The 19,910-nt window shown below is 39.0% G+C and overlaps 1 protein-coding gene across 1 annotated transcript in view; it reads right to left on the reverse strand.

The window, feature by feature from the left end:
• Positions 1-3,717: 3,717 nt before the first annotated feature.
• The window catches only part of PGD (phosphogluconate dehydrogenase), a 30,827-nt gene continuing 14,634 nt past the window's right edge, over positions 3,718-19,910 (reverse strand). The window contains exons 3-13 of the mRNA XM_053691487.1: positions 19,676-19,855; positions 18,889-18,954; positions 18,637-18,755; positions 16,790-16,856; positions 15,955-16,089; positions 14,717-14,906; positions 9,673-9,803; positions 6,405-6,538; positions 6,220-6,319; positions 4,445-4,567; positions 3,718-3,966 (exon numbers count right to left, since the gene is read on the reverse strand). Of these exons, the coding sequence (XP_053547462.1) occupies positions 3,847-3,966; positions 4,445-4,567; positions 6,220-6,319; positions 6,405-6,538; positions 9,673-9,803; positions 14,717-14,906; positions 15,955-16,089; positions 16,790-16,856; positions 18,637-18,755; positions 18,889-18,954; positions 19,676-19,855 (1,365 nt within the window). The 3' untranslated portion in view covers positions 3,718-3,846. The remainder of the gene's footprint in view (positions 3,967-4,444; positions 4,568-6,219; positions 6,320-6,404; positions 6,539-9,672; positions 9,804-14,716; positions 14,907-15,954; positions 16,090-16,789; positions 16,857-18,636; positions 18,756-18,888; positions 18,955-19,675; positions 19,856-19,910) is intronic.

The raw sequence follows: 19,910 nt of genomic DNA on the forward strand, positions 1-19,910 counted from the left end.
GGATAAGCATAAGGCTGTCCTAAATACTAATTAATGCCTGTGATAAGCATAAGGCTATCCTTCGTATTAATTAATGCCTGGGGTAAGCATAAGGCTATTCTACATACTAATTAATGCCTTGGGTAAGCATAAGGCTATCCTATATACTAATGAATGCCTGGGGTAAGCATAAGGCTATCCTACTTACTAATTAATGCCTGGGATAAGCATAAGGCTATCCTAATTACTACTTAATGCCTGGGATAAGCATAAAGCTATCCTACGTACTAATTAATGCCTGGGATAAGCATAAGGCTATTCTACATACTAATTAATGTCTGGGATAAGCATAAGGTTACCCTGCATACTAATTATTGCCAGGAATAATCATAAGGCTATCCTACATAGTAATTAATGCCTGGGGTAAGCATAAGGCTATCCCACGTACTAATTAATGCCTAGGATAAGCATAAGGCTACCCTACGTACTAATTAATACCAGAGAAAGGCATAAGGCTACCCTAAATACTAATTAATGCTTGGATAAGCATAAGGCTACCCTACATACTAGTTAATGCCTGGGATAAGCATAAGGCTCTCCTACATACTAATGCCTGGGATAAGCATAAGGCTACTCTGTGTACTAATTAATGCCTGGGATAAGCATAAGGCTATCCTATATAGTAATTAATGCCTGGGGTAAGCATAAGACTATCCTACGTACTAATTAATACCTGAGATAAGCACAAGGCTATCCTACATACTAATTAATGCCTGGGATAAACATAAGGATATCCTACGTAGTAATTAATGCCTGGGATAAGCATAAGGCTACCTTATGGAAGTACTCAATTTAAAACAGAAATACAGCCTTTTATAAATATATATAAACACACTATATATATATATATATATATATATATATATATATATATATATATACACACACACACACACACACACATATACAGTATATTTTTAGTAGACAACCTAAGGCCAATTTCCTTATATTTCATATCACTGTTTCACCACCAAATGCGATCATATTAAAAACAAATTCAACTTTTTCACAAACTTCAGACTTCTCACTGAAATTATTTACATTCAACTACTGCAGTATAAATAAAAAGCTTCTCTGGGGCCCACCTTTATTTAGAAACAACAGACACGCATGGCTTTGCCATTCGTTTTTGGCAATTAGAAGGCCACTAATTGCAGCTGCGCACTGCACTTCTGAAATTCCTGACAGTGAATGGGTAGTGTAGAGATTATCCTCCCACCAGACACCCTTCCAATCAGCTCTCTTCTCTCCCTCACCTCCCACTGGAACCACTCCTCACTCACCTCCCTGATCCCCCTAAACAGCTTTCATACCCTCCCCTTTTCACTAGGTGCCACTATCTTTGGTATTGGCAGCTGGCTGCCAGTGCACAGTTTGTAAGTTTTTTTTTATTTATATAAATCATTTAAAAAAACAACAAATTCTGTAGTGTAGCGATCCCTTAACAATTGTATGTAGGACCTCCTACCTCACCGCTTTCCATAGTGTATGGAACCCATTCCTCCCTTTCTAAACATTTATTTTTCTGTAGGGTAGGGAATCCCCCCTTCCTCCCCCTTCCTACAATGCACCGCCCACGCTCCTCCCTCCTATCCCACACTACCCAAGGCAGCACCGCAAGTTGATGCAAACAGTGACAGACTTCTGCTGCTCCTTTATGTCTAAAGGGTCTTTTCATATGCAGGAAAGGAGAGGGGGGGGGGGGTCTGCTCTTATTTTTCCCCAGCCCCTTTCAGTGGGTGTTCCAGCTAACCTTTTCAACAGTGCTAAACTAGGATCTTCTAAGTACGTTTTTAAAAGGTTTTATACTAGATATTTAGCTCTTTATAGCAGTGTCTATTACATGCAGTTATATGAAAATTAATTGGTGTATACTGTCCCTTTAACTTCTAAAATAGAGCCATTCATTTGTATTTAGTGTCTCTGATGCACTAAACAGTTCAGTACTTGTGAAATTTAGTGCACCTGTTTGTTTGCTTATTTATTGAATGGAAAAAAACCAACAAGGCGTCACTCAATATGTTATAGCCCCAAAACTTTCTCTGGCTGCTACTGAATATTGTATGAGTCACAACAAAAGAGAGAGACCTTCCAGCGGACAGCAGGTCACTGAGGCTGCTTATGGACAACCTCCATTTGAGTAATCCATCTGGCTATGATAAAACACTACCCATAGAGTTGCCATTAGTTACAGTGTGCTCCCTCAGACTTGCCTATGCAGCTGGGAGTGAAGGTTTTTGGGACATTTTTAATGTAAGTGCCTCATTATAACCTTTCTGTGGAAACCAGCTGCAGTGTGGGATTATCCAGTGTTCTTGTATCTGGCCTGTGTATGGATCTTGGTCTATATTCTGTTACCCATCTCTGGCTAATGCAGGGCAGCTGAGAGAAAACATATACATGTTTTTTATATTTAAATGAAATATTCTTTGGGTTTCCTGCTGAACCATATTCCACTAATACTGAGACTTTACACGGTTTTAAAGAGACATTATACACTAGATTTTTCTTTGCATAAATCTTTTGTAGATGATCCATTTATAAAGACCATACAGTTGCTCTCATTTTCAGACTTCTAACCAAGCCCCAAAGTTTTAGGAGAATACTGACGTATACCTACTCCAGCTTGCTCCTCTTTGTGTAAAGAGTCTTTTCATATGCAGAGAAAAGGGGAGGGGGGAGTGTCTGCTATTTCCCACTTGCAGTGGGTAATCCAATAACCTTTTAAACAGAGCTAAACTGGAAGCTTCGAAGTAAGTTTTTAAACGGTTTTATAGTGGATTTTTAGATCAGCATCTGTGCATATTATTCTTTATAGTAGTGTCTATTACATGCAGTTATATGAAAATCAGTGTGTACTGTCCCTTTAATAATATTCTTCTTAATTATAAAACAGCCGTGTTTGCTTCTATTTTAACGCATTAAAGTGAATGTAAAGTTTAATGAAGTGCCCGGTTTTTAAAAATACTCTTAAAAACAGCGGCACTTTCATTCATTAAACTTTACATTGTAGCTTCTTTTTTTAAAAATTCTTACCCTTTGCTTTATGGAAAACAGACTGGCGATTCTCCGCCCGCATCTCCTGCTGTAGTTAGCAGATCGATGACGAAACCGGCTTCCTCCAATCATTGCGTACCCCCTTTGGCATCCAGCACGTGGGGCCATGTAATGATTGTAGGAAGCCAGATTTATCATCACTGTGCTAACTATAGCAGGAGAAGTGGGCGAAGGATTGCTGCTCTGTTTTCCATAAAGAAAAGGTAGTATTTTAAAAAAGAAGCTTCATTGTAAAGATTAATGAATGAAAGTACCCCTGTTTTTAAGAGTATTTTTAAAAACTGCGCACTTATTCATTAAACTTTACATTCACTTTAAGTTTGCGAGATGGTGAAGCTCCGCCTCTTCAGTATCTTGGAGCTTAGGTATTCTCACAGCCCGTGACAGAAGCAGTGCACACTCACAGATCAGTGGTTTTATCAGTTTTACCTAATCGCTGTATAATGTGCTTCGGGTGCAAATAACCAGAAATATGTAGAATTTTTAAAATACATTGCTTTTTGTTCATCGAATAATTATTATTATTTGGAACACTTTTTTTTTAAAAAAAAGTTTCTTTCCTTTTTTTCCCCGTGCCTTTTTAATGGTCCAGTTTAAGAAAAAAAAAATAGTTTGACACTATCACAATATAAAAAGAAATTTATTCTCTGACTACAATTACAAAAGTGCAGATTGAGCAAAACACTAGCACAGCGGCAAGATAGCGATCTCTAGTACATAGGGTCACGAAGAAGCTGGAGGGCTCAGGTCTCACACATTGTACGAGGATGACGATACGTTGCCTCCGTGGCCTGTCCAGTTAGTGTGGATGAACTGTCCTGGTTTAGAAAGGAGCTCATAAGTGTGAGCACCGAAATAATCTCTCTGGGCCTGGAAAAGGAAAATAAATGTATTTAATAAACTAAAATAGCTTATACAATATACAAGAATTGTGCTACTGTAGATGTATCTGTATGTACTTTCTACAGATAGTCTTGAATGAAGACACTTTAAAAGAATATGACAATTACTCATTGATGTCAAAGTGACAGTTCAAGGTCAATCCAGAATATCCTTTATTCTCAACAATGTTGTTATCTATAGGTACACGTTAACTAGCACTATCTAGCTTTGAAAAACTGTCAAAATGCACTAAGATAAAAGGCGGCTTAGACATTAGCAAATGAGCCTACCTAGGTTTAGCTTTCAAAAAAGAATACCAAGTGAACAAAGCAAATATGATGGTAAATTGGAAAGTTGTTTAAAACTGCATGCCCTATATGAATCATGAAAGTTACATTTCGACTAGACTGTCCCTTTAAAGACGTTTTCATTTCTTTACAAAGCTCTATGAATTGAGCAGACTCACCTGGATAAGGTTAGCTGGTAGCATCTCATGTCTATAACCATCATAGAAAGACAGGGCAGTTGTGAAGCAAGGCATAGGGATACCGTATTGAACCCCAGTGCTGACCACTCTACGCCAGGACTCCTGAGATTGGGAGACACACAAGTGTATTTTTATTGTCTTTCATTTAAAGGGACAGTACACTGTAAAATTGTTTTTCCATAAATGTATTTTAAATGACTCGTTATACCAACTGCAGAGTATAAAATATTTGAGAAATTGCATTTTCGGGTTTATTTGTGTATCTGAAGTAGCTGGTTTTGTGCTTTGAAACCACAGCCTATTACAATGGGTTGAGCTTCGGGTAATATCAGATCTCATTATGTTATTACTTTTATGTACACAGACTTGCTTCCTTATCTTATATTTGTCTGGAACACCAAAGCTCAATACATAGAGAGAACAATGGAAAATTATCATTTTATTACTTAACTTTCATGCCCCCCACTGAGGGTGTAATCTCTTCTGCTGGCTGTGTTTACTTAGGCTTGTCAATAGCGTATACGCCAGTATCAAAACTTTCAGTATAGGTTGGGAAACCACAAGCTAAATCAGCTATTTCAAATGCTGAAATAGGAGTAAAGGAGCTACTTGCAACCAATTTAATACACTCTAGCAGGTAAAAAGGATCATTGGGAATAATTTAAAGGGGAGAAAGTTTTTGGGTGAACTGTCCCTTTAACATTATTTTATGCACAGCTATACACAGACACGTTGTGTAAATAGGACTGACAATACATGTTTTAATAAACGGGTAGAACGCTGCCTTCAGACATCAATCATTAGTATATGCAATTATATCTAGTGTGAAATAGAGAGGTGCTATAGCGTCTAGTTTTTCAAACAAGTGCTGGTGAACTGCTTCACACGGATTTTAAATGGGTTCTCAAATTCAAAACCATTTTAATCCCTTAAAAAACCACTTAATTCTAAAGTTAAACATTATATGAAATTATGTCTATGCTCCAAGATTCTCTTGTGCAGCTCCTGTTCTCTGTAACTCACTGCACTGTCAGACTGTTTCCCACCTTGCACAGCTTTAAGCTTTCAATACCCAACTATCAATAAAAGCTAAACACCTCTCCTTTGGGTTTCCCTTCATCCTGACTGTCAAAATAAATCTTAAGCTGCCTTGTCTCACTGTTGCAGCTACAATTCATGTGACAAGCTGCCCCACAACACCTGTAGAGTGTAAGCTCTTCAGACGAGGGTCCTCTTCCTCTTGTATTTAACCTAATTAGGCTGTGATAGGCAACACTGAATCAGTTAGGGTCATGTTCTGCTTTTCCACTGACTGTGTTAATTTGCTTACTGTAGGTCTGAGGACCCCCCACGAACCTTGAAAAACCTGAGAGATATGTATTTATTATAGGTTTGTTGGTGTTTATCTGAGTCCCATTATATTTAAAATTCAGATGACATAACTAATTCAAATTGTGGCGTTTCAAAAGGATAGGAATAGCGCAGAAAGTGTAGTAAAAAACTACCAAAAGTATAGAACAAAGTTTCTGCACAAGATTATGATTGAGTGGTTGGTGGGTGTGCAGAGCTCAGTTTGGGATAGGGTACAGATATCTCACGCACGTCACCCACAGATAAATATCAGCTAAGGTTTGAAGGTCTTGAACACCAATTCTTTAAAGGTTTATTTTTTGGATTTGCTAAGATTTCTTCACTATTAGGGACACACAACAGTGGTGGATAATGCTTAGGGCCACTGCCCCGAGGATCATTACCTGACAATTCTCCATTTCTTTCTTGAAGAAGTTGTCCAGCAGCAGGTTCTGTAGCTCTGGATTTCGGTCAAAGGCTTCCTTAATTTTCCCCAAGAACACACTGAGAGGAACAGAAAAATCAATATTGTACCAAACACTGCGAAAGATCTATACATTGCTGGATATGTCTTGTGAGGGTTCTGTACCTGCGGATGATGCAACCACCTCTCCACATCATGGCGATTCCCCCATAATTCAGATTCCACCCAAATTCCTGAGCAGCTTGTCGGAACAGAATAAATCCCTGAGCGTACGAGATTATCTTGGATGCATAGAGAGCCTGTTATAAGGGTAAATATCTCTCATTAATACACCGATAATAAAATTACAATGGATCTCTCCTGCAGCAGCACTATGGAAAATGTGACAATGAAGAAACCACATGTTCTGCATATCACCTTATATTACCTAATAACCCCTAGTGGGTAAAAATTACAGGAAAATAATGAAAGTACATTGCAATTTGTTTCTCAATAAAATAACATTAAAACATTTGTATTACAATCTCAAAGTGTTTGATGCCCCTTTGAGATTGGGCACAGGTGTTGAATCATTAGTTTGCAATAAACAGCAAGCATTACCTAGCAGCCATCTGCCCTTGCTCACTACAGAGATTGTACAGGTATCAAACACAACTAAAGTATCTGTGCACAGTACCGCTCATTTTAAAAGCTTCAAATATTTAAAACGTATTAGCGTTAGACTCCCCTTCTAGGGTATGGGCTGGTGAGCTCAAGTGCTCTGGCCAAAATATGTTGGTAAAAACCCTGTGTGAATATTCTAAGCTTAAATTTGTTATTAGAAATCATACGTAAACTAAACTATAGTAAAGGCCTTTTGTTTATTACTGATGTAGATAAACCACCAAGGAAATAACTTTTCTTTGACTTTATAAAATACATAGCAGATTCACACTTGAGAGAAAAGCTTTAAGTAGCAATGTGTTCATTCAACTTTTGGTTTATATTTAGAATAACTTATCTAAAAACCCTAAACGGTAGATCGGAGGGGCCCTGAACATATACCCCCAACTCTGGGACATACAATGGTTAAATCCTTAACCCCTTAACGACCGAGGACGTGCAGGGTACGTCCTCAAAAAAAAGGCAGTTAATGCCTGAGAACGTACCCTGCACGTCCTCGGTTTGGAAAGCAGCTGGAAGCGATCCTGCTCGCTTCCAGCTGCTTTCCGGTTATTGCAGTGATGCCTCGATATGGAGGCATCCTGCAATAACTTTTTTAAGCCATCCGGTGCAGAGAGAGCCACTCTGTGGCCCTCTCTGCACCGGAGATCGGTGGCTCCCTGCGTTGGTGGGTGGGAGCCGGACCGGGAGGCGGGTGGCGGCCATCGATGGCCCTGGATATCTGCAGGGGGGGCGGGATCGTGGGCGGGGTGAGCGGGGGCGCGCACGGACGCGCGCGCGTGCACGGGAGGGCGGGGGGCGGGCGCGTGCACGGGGAGGGAGCGGGTGGGAACCGCTACACTACAGAAAATATCTTAAAAAAAAGTTTGTAAATGCCTTTTTATAAAAAGAAAAATAAAGATCAGCAAGGTGGTGGGTGTTTGTCTGTGTGGGGGGGGAAGCTACACTACAGAAAAAATCAAAATAAATATAAAAAAAACACTTTTTTTTGCAAACTGGGTACTGGCAGACAGCTGCCAGTACCCAAGATGGCCCCCAATGAGGCAGAGGGGATGGTCAGAGAGTGGTTTTGGGGGGGATCAGGGAGGTTGGGGGCTAAGGGGGGGATCCTACACCCTAGCATATGTAAATATGCTAAAAAAAAATTTTTTTTTTTTAAAAAAAACCCTTTTATTTTAGTACTGGCAGACTTTCTGCCAGTACTTAAGATGGCGGGGACAATTGTGGGGTGGGGGAGGGAAGGGAGCTGTTTGGGAGGGATCAGGGGGTGGGATGTGTCAGGTGGGAGGCTGATCTCTACACTAAAGCTAAAATTAACCCTGCAAGCTCCCTACAAACTCCCTAATTAACCCCTTCACTGCTAGCCATAATACACGTGTGAGGCGCAGCAGCATTTAGCGGCCTTCTAATTACCAGAAAGCAACGCCAAAGCCATATAGTCATATATGTCTGCTATTTCTGAACAAAGGGGATCCCAGACAAGTATTTACAACCATTTGTGCCATAATTGCACAAGCTGTTTGTAAATTATTTCAGTGAGAAACCTAAAATTGTGAAAAATTTTACTTTTTTTTCAATTTGATCGCATTTGGCGGTGAAATGGTGGCATGAAATATACCAAAATGTGCCTAGATCAATACTTGGGGTTGTCTACTATACTACACTAAAGCTAAAATTAACCCTACAAGCTCCCTAAAAGCTCCCTAATTAACCCCTTAACTGCTGGGCATAATACACTTGTGGTGCGCAGTGGCATTTAGCGGCCTTCTAATTACCAAAAAGCAACGCCAAAGCCATATATGTCTGCTATTTCTGAACAAAGGGGATCCCAAAGAAGAATTTACAACCATTTATGCCATAATTGCACAAGTTGTTTGTAAATAATTTCAGTGAGAAACCAAAAGTTTGTGAAAAAATTTGTGAAAAAGTGAACGATTTTTTGTATTTGATCGCATTTGGCGGTGAAATGGTGGTATGAAATATACCAAAATTGTCCTAGATCAATACTTTGGGATGTCTACTAAAAAAAAATATATACATGTCAAGGGATATTCAGGGATTCCTGAAAGATATTAGTGTTCTAATGTAACTAGCGCTAATTTTGGAAAAAAGTGGTTTGGAAATAGCAAAGTGCTACTTGTATTTATGGCCCTATAACTTGCAAAAAAAGCAAAGAAGATGTAAACATTGGGTATTTCTAAACTCAGGACAAAATTTTGAAACTATTTAGCATGGGTGTTTTTTGGTGGTTGTAGATATGTAACAGATTTTGGGGGTCAAAGTTAGAAAAAGTGTGTTTTTTTTCAATTTTTCCTCATATTTTATATTTTTTTTTATAGTAAATTATAAGATATGATGAAAATAATGGTATCTTTAGAAAGTCCATTTAGTGGCGAGAAAAACGGTATATAATATGTGTGGGTACAGTAAATGAGTAAGAAGAAAATTACAGCTAAACACAAACACCGCAAAAATGTAAAAATAGCCTTGGTCCCAAACGGACAGAAAATGGAAAAGTGCTGTGGTCATTAAGGGGTTAATCAGCCAAATGTTTAAAACCCCTGGTAAGCCAATGATAACAAATATATTGTGTTTCCGCCGTTAGCTCCCCATAGTACATTACTGCTCTTGAGCCTTAAACAAAGGATGCCAAGAGAACAAAATAAATTTGATAATGGAAGTAAATTAAAAAGTCTATTACAATTACAAACTTTCATATCTCTTTAATCCTATATTAAAGATTATGGATGGAATAGAAAGAGTCACATACCTTGCGGATATCCTCCAGGAACGCCTTCTTATCCCCGGTAAAGGGAGTCAGTTTTGGCCCTTTGAGCTGCTTGCTTGCCACTGTTCGTTCGCTCTTTAGTGAAGACAGACATCGTGCAAACACTGCTTCACCTGCATAGAAAAGAATATGAAAGTGGCTAAAAGATACATAATTTAAAAAAACCCCATAAGGAATCATTTAATCTCTTGCTACTAGAGATGGTTGCAACACTACATGGTCTGGTAACCAAGGGTGGGGAGTGATGACTGGGTATTACAGAGGGTTTCATAAAGCATACCTTTACTTTTGTTCAGTTTCAGTATTGCAAAATTATTTACACACAACTACTGCAGTCATAAAACAAATGGTTGTAAAAGTTTCTATAAGATCCCCTTTGCTCAGAAACGGCAGACATGCTTGGCTTTGCCATTGATCTTTGGTAATTAGAAGGCTGCTAATTGCAGCTGTGCACCAAACATATGAAATTTCCAACAGTGAAGTGGTTAATTAGCTGTTTAAGGAAACAAAACCCAAAAAGTTTCTTTCATAATTCAGATAATAAAATTTTAAACAACTTTCCAATTTACTTCTGTTATCTAAAATTTGCTTAATTATCTTCATTGTTGAAGAAGCAGTAATGCACTGCTGGGAGCTGGTCAATGCATTGGGTGAACCAATAGCATGATGAATATATGTGCAGACACCAATCAGCATCTTCTGAGTCTACCTAGGTATCCCTTTCAACAAAGAATATCAAAAGAACAAAACAAATTTGATAATTGAAGTAAATTAGAAAGTTATTTAAAATCACATGCTCTGTCTGAATCATGAAAGAAAAAAATGTGTTTTATGTATCTTTATGGGTAAAATGTATTGTAGTGCAGTGATTACCCTCCCACCTAAAACCTTCCTCATCCCTCCTAAACAGCTTGATTCCACCCCCACCCCCCCCCCACTGGTCACCATCATCTTCACCATCTTAGGTACTGGCAGTCAGTCTGCCGGTATGCAGTTAAGGGGATTGTGTCTATTTATTTATTTTTCTGTAGTGTAGTGAAACCCCCCTCACACATCACCACCGCAACCGATATAGGCACTGTCTGTACTGACGATCTGGCTTCCTATAGTAAGGAAGCATGCTTGGCAAAGTACTGTGTGATGTAGTACCTACATCCAAATGGCACAAAGGGTTAAAGGGACACGAGACCCAAGTATTTTCTCATGGCCAGGGTGTAACATGACTTTTTGTAATTTTATTTTTACAATGTATGAATTTCTTTATAAAAAATTTTTTATCAAACATTTTAACTTTAAACATAATAGTTGCATTACAGTGAAATATACAACAAATTTGAGGGTACTGGCTTGCAGGAATTAAAGTTAAATTGTAAACGCTTTTGGACAGTCTGTATCAACAAAAATTATATTGCAAACTTATTTATCACACAATAAAAACAGTAGGGTCAGCTGATTAACAGTTAGATTACAAGTGAAGGGAAAATTACTGCTCCTACTTTAACTCCGCCAGAAGTAAGCATTTTGTGTGCATTGGGTAGGGCGGGTATTGAAAGTTAAAAATTTACGTACAAAAAGCCGAACTTTAATATATCGCGACCACTTTACGTATTTCCCTAAAGACTTGAATGAAGCGCAAAAAAAAGAGGAAAAAAACCTATACATACACAGCTCAAGGAGGAGGAGAGGAGGGGGTTAAGAAATGCAGATGCTAGGTAAAATTCCTGCCAGCGTAAAACAACATTTTTAAGGGGCATTTTTTTTAATTGGCACTAGAGGACGGTAGTGTATGCACAATGTACAACATTGTTAAACACATTGTTGCAAAAAAGCACGCTCCTGAACCTACCTAGGTATGCTCTACAAAAAAGAATACAAAAGAGAAAAAGTAAATTTATGAATAGAAGTAATTTATTTAGATTGTAAGCTTTATCCTGAATCATGAAAGAAAAATTAGGGATATAGGCCTATAAGGAATGAGAAATAAATGATATTAGACTAAAATGCTCTATAGGTGATACAGTTGCAGACTCACCACATAGCTGGCTCACAGGTGACAACACTTATGATCCAACTTCCTTTATGTTACCCCATTTGTGGCTGCAGATTGCAGCAAACAGCAGTGAAAACGCAGGAAGTTTTGAGACTATTGCAAGAGCCTGATCCTGACCACAGAATCTTGTTCCTGCTAAATGTGTGAATGTAGCCACACCCCACCTACAGCAGGAAGTATTACAGAAAGAATTACTGATCTTACACAGAACGACACAATAACTGCAGTGACACAACAGGATACGGAACCGGTCGCACCGAGAATGAAAGTGACATGGGACGAGTTGTCAGCCACCTGCATAGGGTAACGCCTTTATAAGAGTAAAGGTTCTTCCAGTGTATGGGTGCCCCAGAAGTACATGAGCAAAGGAGCTACCAAAACTACATGTAGAGTATATTAGCAATGAGGGGCTGTATCTACCGGATGACGATATGAAAGGGACAGTCAAAAATAAAATCTACACTTGCAATTCGTTAGCACATGACATTTTTTTTTTTTTTTTTAAAAACAGACCCTACATAACTATGTTTAATCCCAAAAAGAGGTTCAAAACAAATGTAAAGTCCTGTTTAGGCCTTGCAACTTCCAGTCAGTGATTGTCGGAGTTTTATAACTGCTGCTCGTAATTGGTTAACTGTTTGTGTCCTGCACAGTAACTACAAGACATGCAGCTCCTGTGTTAGACTTACTTACGTGTTTAAACGCTTTGTGAGAAATAGTTATCTAGGGTTAGTAATACACAAATAACACATTAGTACATTGGACTTTTGAATTAGAATGTCCTTTTAAGAGAGCTGTAGCAGTAAGACTGCCAGTTATCAGGATATCTGGTGCGTGACCAGGAAAAGTTGAAAGTGGTGATATAATCGAGGCCTGCAGCAGTCAGCCATATGCATTCATATAATACCTCAGATCAAACCCCTGGCCCTACAGTCCCTGTCAGTTATGTGTTGTGCACACATCAGAACTCAGATCAAACCCCTGGCCCTGCAGTCCCTGTCAGTTATATGCATCCACCAGACCTTAGATCAAACCCCTGGCCCTACAGTCCCTGTCAGTTATATGCACACACCAGACCTCAGATCAAACCCCTGGCCCTACAGTCCCTGTCAGTTATATGCACACACCAGACCTCAGATCAAACCCCTGGCCCTGCAGTCCCTGTCAGTTATATGCACACTCCAGACCTCAGATCAAACCACTGGCCCTGCAGTCCCTGTCAGTTATATGCACACACCAGACCTCAGATCAAACCCCTGGCCCTGCAGTCCCTGTCAGTTATATGCACACACCAGACCTCAGATCAAACCCCTGGCCCTGCAGTCCCGGTCAGTTATATGCACACACCAGACCTCAGATCAAACCCCTGGCCCTGCAGTCCCGGTCAGTTATATGCACACACCAGACCTCAGATCAAACCCCTGGCCCTGCAGTCCCGGTCAGTTATATGCACACACCAGACCTCAGATCAAACCCCTGGCCCTGCAGTCCCTGTCAGTTATATGCACACACCAGACCTCAGATCAAACCCCTGTCCCTGCAGTCCCGGTCAGTTATATGCACAGGTCAGACCTTAGAATAGACTCACAATCCTGAAGCCCTGACAATGATATTGCCACATCTGAGCTCAAATTGTGACCCAGAAGCCTCAGCCATATGCCAGCACAAGACCATAGATCACAACAAACCAGTTTTATGTCCAGTTGTTTACAATTATTCTACTGCTGATGGTCAGCAGAAATACTGGACTGTACAATTTATACAGAACAATCTACAACCCTAGTCATAAGATCTTTAAAGCCACTGATAGGAGGGTGTCTAGAGTTATTATTATTAAATACAAAAGGGAGAATATATGAGGGTTAAATATAACCCTCTAAAAAGACAGGGATTATTATTATTTATTTGTATAGTGCCACAGAATTCCGTAGCGCTGGGTAGAGGGATAGGGTATACAATGACAGGGATTTGTAATAAGATACAAGAACACAACAGACTAAACAAATCTAGTACAGGAGGAAGAGGGCCCTGCTCCGGAGAGCTTACCGTCTACAGGTTGAGGGTGTAGAGACATCAGCTTTGGGGCAGCTTATGTGGATTGCAGTTGCAGCAGTGAGTCAAGGCATTTCAAGATTTAATTTTGGTTAGGATGAAAAAAAGAGGAGAGATGGTAAGCCTCTCTGAATGTATGCGTTTTCAAGGAGCATCTGAAGCTATACAAGGTTGGAGTCAGTCTGAGCAGGGTAGAGAGTTCCAGAGAACAGGAGAGGGACATAGAGATAATAGGAATGGAGAGACGTAGGTCAGAGGTTGATCGAAAAGGACGGGGTCGGGGAGTATTTGGAGATGAGAGAGGAAATACAGTTGGTAGTGAGCCTGTTGAGTGCTTTATAGGTTAGGGTTAATACTTTAAATTGTATTCTACAGTGTATTAGGAGCCAGTATAGGGACTGGCAGAACAAAGCAGCCGATGTAGATCGGTGACTTAGGTAGATGAGTCTATCAGAAGCATTTATAATAGATTGGAGGGGGAAGAAGCAGTGTTTGGAAAGGCCACTTAGAAGCACAGTTCAGTATTATAATTACGTGGTGACTGCCCAGTGGGGCTGATGTGGTATTGTGTGATCTGCTGAAGTGGTATCGTGCTTTACTTAGCAGTGCTAATGGATCAAGTAAAGGTCCAGAGAGAGATGGATAACCTGCGTGTATATCTGCCTACAACAGAGGTTTTTAGTTACACACACAGCATAAATGTCACTGTGTTACAATATAAAATAATAGTATTGTACAATATGTTCTATAGGCCTGTTATAGCTATAAGCTGTATTTTTAGTGTATAGCACAGTAAGCTAACTTACGTATACTATTCTGTAGAAGAAACTTGTAACAAATAAATCAGAACTAACAAATACTCAGAGTGAGATTTACATCTTCCTATAAGCCAGGTGTAGACAAGGGGATCACATGCGCACTCACCGATCAGCGTGACAGGAACACCAAACTCCAGGGCTGAGATTGCGGTCCATTTACCAGTCCCCTTCTGCCCAGCAGTATCCTGGATCTTGGGAAGTAAGTGTTTTCCATCAGTGTCTCTAAACTTTAGAATGTCTGCTGTGATCTCGATTAGGAATGAATCCAACTCGGTCTTGTTCCAGTCTTCAAACGCCTTTAAAAAGAAATAGGAACAATAAAAGGAAGAAAAGGGGAAAGAAAATGTATATTATATGTGTATTAATCTAGTATTATCCATAAGTCCCCAGCAAAAATGTTACTCTGTAAAACAAACAGGAGACAAACTAAGTAAGGGAGCCAGGCTTGGCATCCACAGAATTGTTTAGCAGGAGGGCAACAAAATATACTCTGACAATGTTTACATAGACCAATGACAATATATATTTGGATAGAGTACAATTCCAGTTAAGGGGTATATGTTCCCCTTGTCCAGACCCTTCCTGACACCCATGCAGTCAGGTTAAAAGCAATTTTTATGGGACAGTGCCCATATAGGGAGCAACCTGTTTATTCCACTAAAGACTTACAAAGAGGGGAACTGAGAGCTCAGTTAGGCAAAAGCCAAGCTCTGTCTTGTTCCAACCTTCAGAAGTCTTAAAGAGACATTCCGGTCAAAAGTTAAATGCACATAGATTAATTACATCTTTAAATAGAAACATATATTTGTAATATACATGTATTAGCAAAAATTCTTCTAATAAAAACTACAGCTGTTTAGAGTGCCAGTGGGGCTTGTATCATGTCAGCAATTAACAAATTGAGTAATTACCAGATCATACAAGCACCTTAGGCTCTCTGAGCAAGTGCTGTGATTAAAATGCTGGTGCACGGTGCATACTTAAATACACTTTTGAAACAGCTGTAGCTTTTATTAGAAACATTTTTGCTAATACATGTATATTACAAAAATATTTCTATTTAAAATTGAAATAAATCCATGTGGATTAAAATTTTGGCTGGAATGTCCCTTTAAAGCTCTCACCTTAAGTACAGGAAGCCCAGTAAAACCAGCAATACAAAGCTCATGTAACAACAGTATATGATTACACATAACCGTATATGATACACGTAACAGTATAGATAAAAACGTTCGCTGCTAATTGCATGAGCACTAACCCTACGTCTGGGGTATCTACCGCCTCTCAGTATGTAGCATATGACAGATATTGAGGAGTAAATACTGCATTACTAGAGACGCTCACCTTTGCAATTTCATCCTGCTCCATGCCCAGAATATCCTTCAGTAAGTGATAGGCCTCGCAGATCAGCTGCATGTCCCCATACTCGATGCCATTGTGCACCATCTTTACAAAATGCCCAGCTCCTTCCTCACCCACCTGACGGGAAGCATAAAATAATCATCAACAGGAGTAAAATAATTTTTATCCACAGCTAGAGTCGTATGTCAAGTGGGTCAAAAAACACAAGAAAATCTAACTAGTTCATCAAAACAGCTCCTAAATACAACCAGTTATTTTCTGAATACTAAAAAATGTATTAGTTATGTTATTTAATAAGTAAGTAACTGGAGGACAATCCTCCTAGAGCACTGGTTTTCAAACCTGTCCCCAGGCCTCCCTAACAGGCCAGGTTTTCAGATCACCTTGGATAAGAGCAGGTAAAATAACTAGCTTTACTAATCAGCTGATTATTTCACCTGTGCTCCAGATATCCTCATATCCTCAAAACCTGGCCTGTTGGGGAGGCCTGAGAACAGGTTTGAAAACCAGTGTCCTAGAGTAATCAAAATGGCTAATTATTTATAAAAACCTTGTGCGTGTAATTTTGATACCTATTGTGGTACAATAACATTTGCACACGAGTCTACCAGCTTCACCCTGTTTGTATATACCGATGTATAATATGTATATATGGCTCCATTTTACAGTGACAGACCTGAGGTTCACCCACGGCTGTCCCACGTATCCTCAAATCAAATTGCATTTACAAAAAAAACATTAATAGCGTTTCCAGCATCCCTATGAACATTCTCTGGTACTATATTAATCTGAAAATAATAGCTGTAATCTAACTCACCCAATCACAGCACGGCTCATTCCCGACTTTAGCAGCAATGCTCTGAAAAATGCTCTTGATATGAGGCCTGTGAAAGTTATTTGTTACATTAAAATCCTTTTTAATTTACAGATATTTACACATATGCATTCTTAATTTACTGGATGTGCACTGAACTCCTGATATCACATTGGGAGAAAAAAAACCAACATTCTCAAAATCATTTGAAACTATCAAGAAGTCCCAATGTAAGAGAGGATACACAAACTATTTCATTCCTGTTCTAGCTTTACCAGTTAATTCTCATTAGTAGGCATTACACACACAACAAATAAATAAAAATGTATGCTTATGAAAGAGCGGCACATAAACAGCTAAATAAAACATGATAAACAACTAAATAAAATATGTAGTTGTATGGAAATAGGTTAAAGCTGAAACTAACTAGAAGTGAATGTTGGTGCAGAACTAATACTCAGGTATCCAAAGCTCACTGACAGATAAGGACAAGCCCCATAGTTCTACAGGAAGTCACGCCTTCCCAAGCAGAAAAAGAAGATTAGTTAAGATAGAAACCCGTGAATAAAGACGTTTAACACACACAAAAAATACGACTTTCATTTGCATAAAAAAGTGCTTTGGCCCTCATGCCCTAGAGGGGCCAAAAAGTAAATTGTGGAAGCTCAGTTTTCTTGGTCTTAACCAGATATGTAACTTGCAGCACTTATAGGTTACAAAATTTAAAAAAACAAAAACAAAACCCTAGTGCTTAAATAGACTCTACTACCTTATATAATAATAATAGATACTTGGATAGCGCACAACCTCGAACTTAATCAACACGCAGCACTGAACAATTGAAAAACATACAATATTTGACATTTTTTATTGATTTGGTCCATTACAGGATTCAAACAAAGTAGGGAAGTTTATGAATTTGTATTAAATTAGACACATTTTCCTTCCATTTTAACAATAATGGCATTAAACAGCAGTTATTAAAGGGATGGTGTACTGTAAAATTGGTTTTCCCTTTATGTGTTTCCAATTATTTGATTTGCCAGCAGCAGAGTATAAAATGTTCAATGACTGGATAATTTTGTTTATTTTTGTACATTAAATAGCTTTTTTTTGTTTCTTTAAAACCAAAGCCTATTGAAATGGGTTGAACTTGCAAGGAAATCAGATCTCGTTAAAGGGACAGTCAAGTCCAAAAAAAAATTCAAATGGGGCATGTAATTTTAAACAACTTGCCAATTTACTTTTATCACCAATTTTGATTTGTTCTCTTGGTATTCTTAGTTGAAAGCAAATTCTAGGAGGTTCGTATGCTAATTTCTTAGACCTTGAAGACTGCCTCTAATCTGAATGCATTTTGACCACTAGAGGGCATTAGTTCATGTGTTTCATATAGATAACATTGAGCTCATGCATGTGAAGTTACCCTGGAGTGAGCACCGATTGGCTAAATATCAAGTCTGTCAAAAGAACTGAAATAAGGGGGCAGTCTGCAGAGGTTTAGATACAAGGTAATCACAGAGGTAAAAAGTGTATTACTATAACTGTGTTGGTTATGCAAAACTGGGAAAGTGGTAATAAAGGGATTATCTTTCTTTTTAAACAACACAAATTCTGGTGTTGACTGTCCCTTTAAGTATTTAAATTTTCAGTATGGGTAGGGATACCACAGGCAAAAACAGCTATTTCAAATGTCATATAAAGGAAAATTAGCTATTTGTAAACAACTGAATAATCCAGCAGGTAAAATAGATAATTTGGAACAAGTTAAAAGGGAGCAAACATTACAGCGCACTGTCCCTTTAATGCATCAATACTTTTATTACTTAGCTTACAGCATGGAGCCTTACCAAGCATCTTTGTCTCCTCCAGGCATCAGAGAGGGGCCGTACCTAGCTCCATCCTCCCCACCGCTGACACCACTACCAACAAACAAGATTCCTTTGGTTTTCAACTCTTTGCATCGCCGCTGGAAAAACAAAAAAAATGCAATGAATAAGCAGATAAAAGGTTTAGACTACTTCTGTATCTAAAGACGGACCAGTGCAATCACAGAAAGCGATAAAGATAAGGCGCATGTTCATGGCATTTATTAAACTTACTGTGCTGTCTCTGTATTCTGAGTTCCCGCCGTCAATGATAATATCACCCGGTTCCAACAAAGGAATCTGGAATTAGAGAGATTTATTCCTACAGGTTCAGTGTGTTTTTACAGAGTGTAAATTCTAGCTGTACAAAGCTGCTCACTAGAGGCTGAATGTTCACAAGTTCTGTAGAAATTAGTCATTGTTTCTGGCACAAACAGAAGCAGTACAGCGAGAGTAAACTGGCAAACCAATGTCAACAAGAAACCAACAAAAACAGAGATTACTTAAATACCAGCGGGGAAAGAGATTTCTGTTAGATGCCAAGTACTTAAAAGGAACACTAAGCATTGCACTATATATTGTTCTAAAAGCTAACAAAGGAACACTAAATATGTAAATTAGACCCCAATTTACTCCCCCTCAGACCCCAAAAAAGCACCAAGTGCTGCAGCCAATCACAAGCCATACTGCACACTGCATTACCAAAAAGGCTGCTATATGACAATCACTGCTGAAGCAAAAGTGCTGGGAATGTGCTTTTCTTTCTGGCAATGGAGCAGGGTTCTATAATAAATATTTATATGGTTCTTTGGTAACTATTACCACAAAATACACAATACTCAGTGCAATGCTCTTTTTTATATATATAGGTTTAGTGTCTCTTTAAAAACACTGCAGTACATTTTCAGATTGAGATGCAGACCTGCTTTGTAGTGTAACCCTATTACCAAAACTAACACTACCCTATATCCACGTGCTGTGCCAATGCCCCCCCCCCCCCCCTTGTACAAACGATACATACCAGACTCTGGATAAAGTCATCCACAGCTTGTCCGGCTTTCACCAGCATCATGACCCGGCGCGGCTTCTTTAGTTTGGACACCATGTCCTTCAGAGAGTGAGCCCCAATTATCTTTGTTCCCTTAGCCTCATTAGCCAGGAACTGATCCACCTTCTGCACCGTTCTGTTATACGCACAGACCTGTAACACAAACAGGACAGGTTATATGGGCATCAGAGATGTCGCGCAGAATGCA

Source organism: Bombina bombina, chromosome 8 (genome assembly GCF_027579735.1).
Source record: "Bombina bombina isolate aBomBom1 chromosome 8, aBomBom1.pri, whole genome shotgun sequence".
Lineage (NCBI taxonomy): Eukaryota > Metazoa > Chordata > Amphibia > Anura > Bombinatoridae > Bombina > Bombina bombina.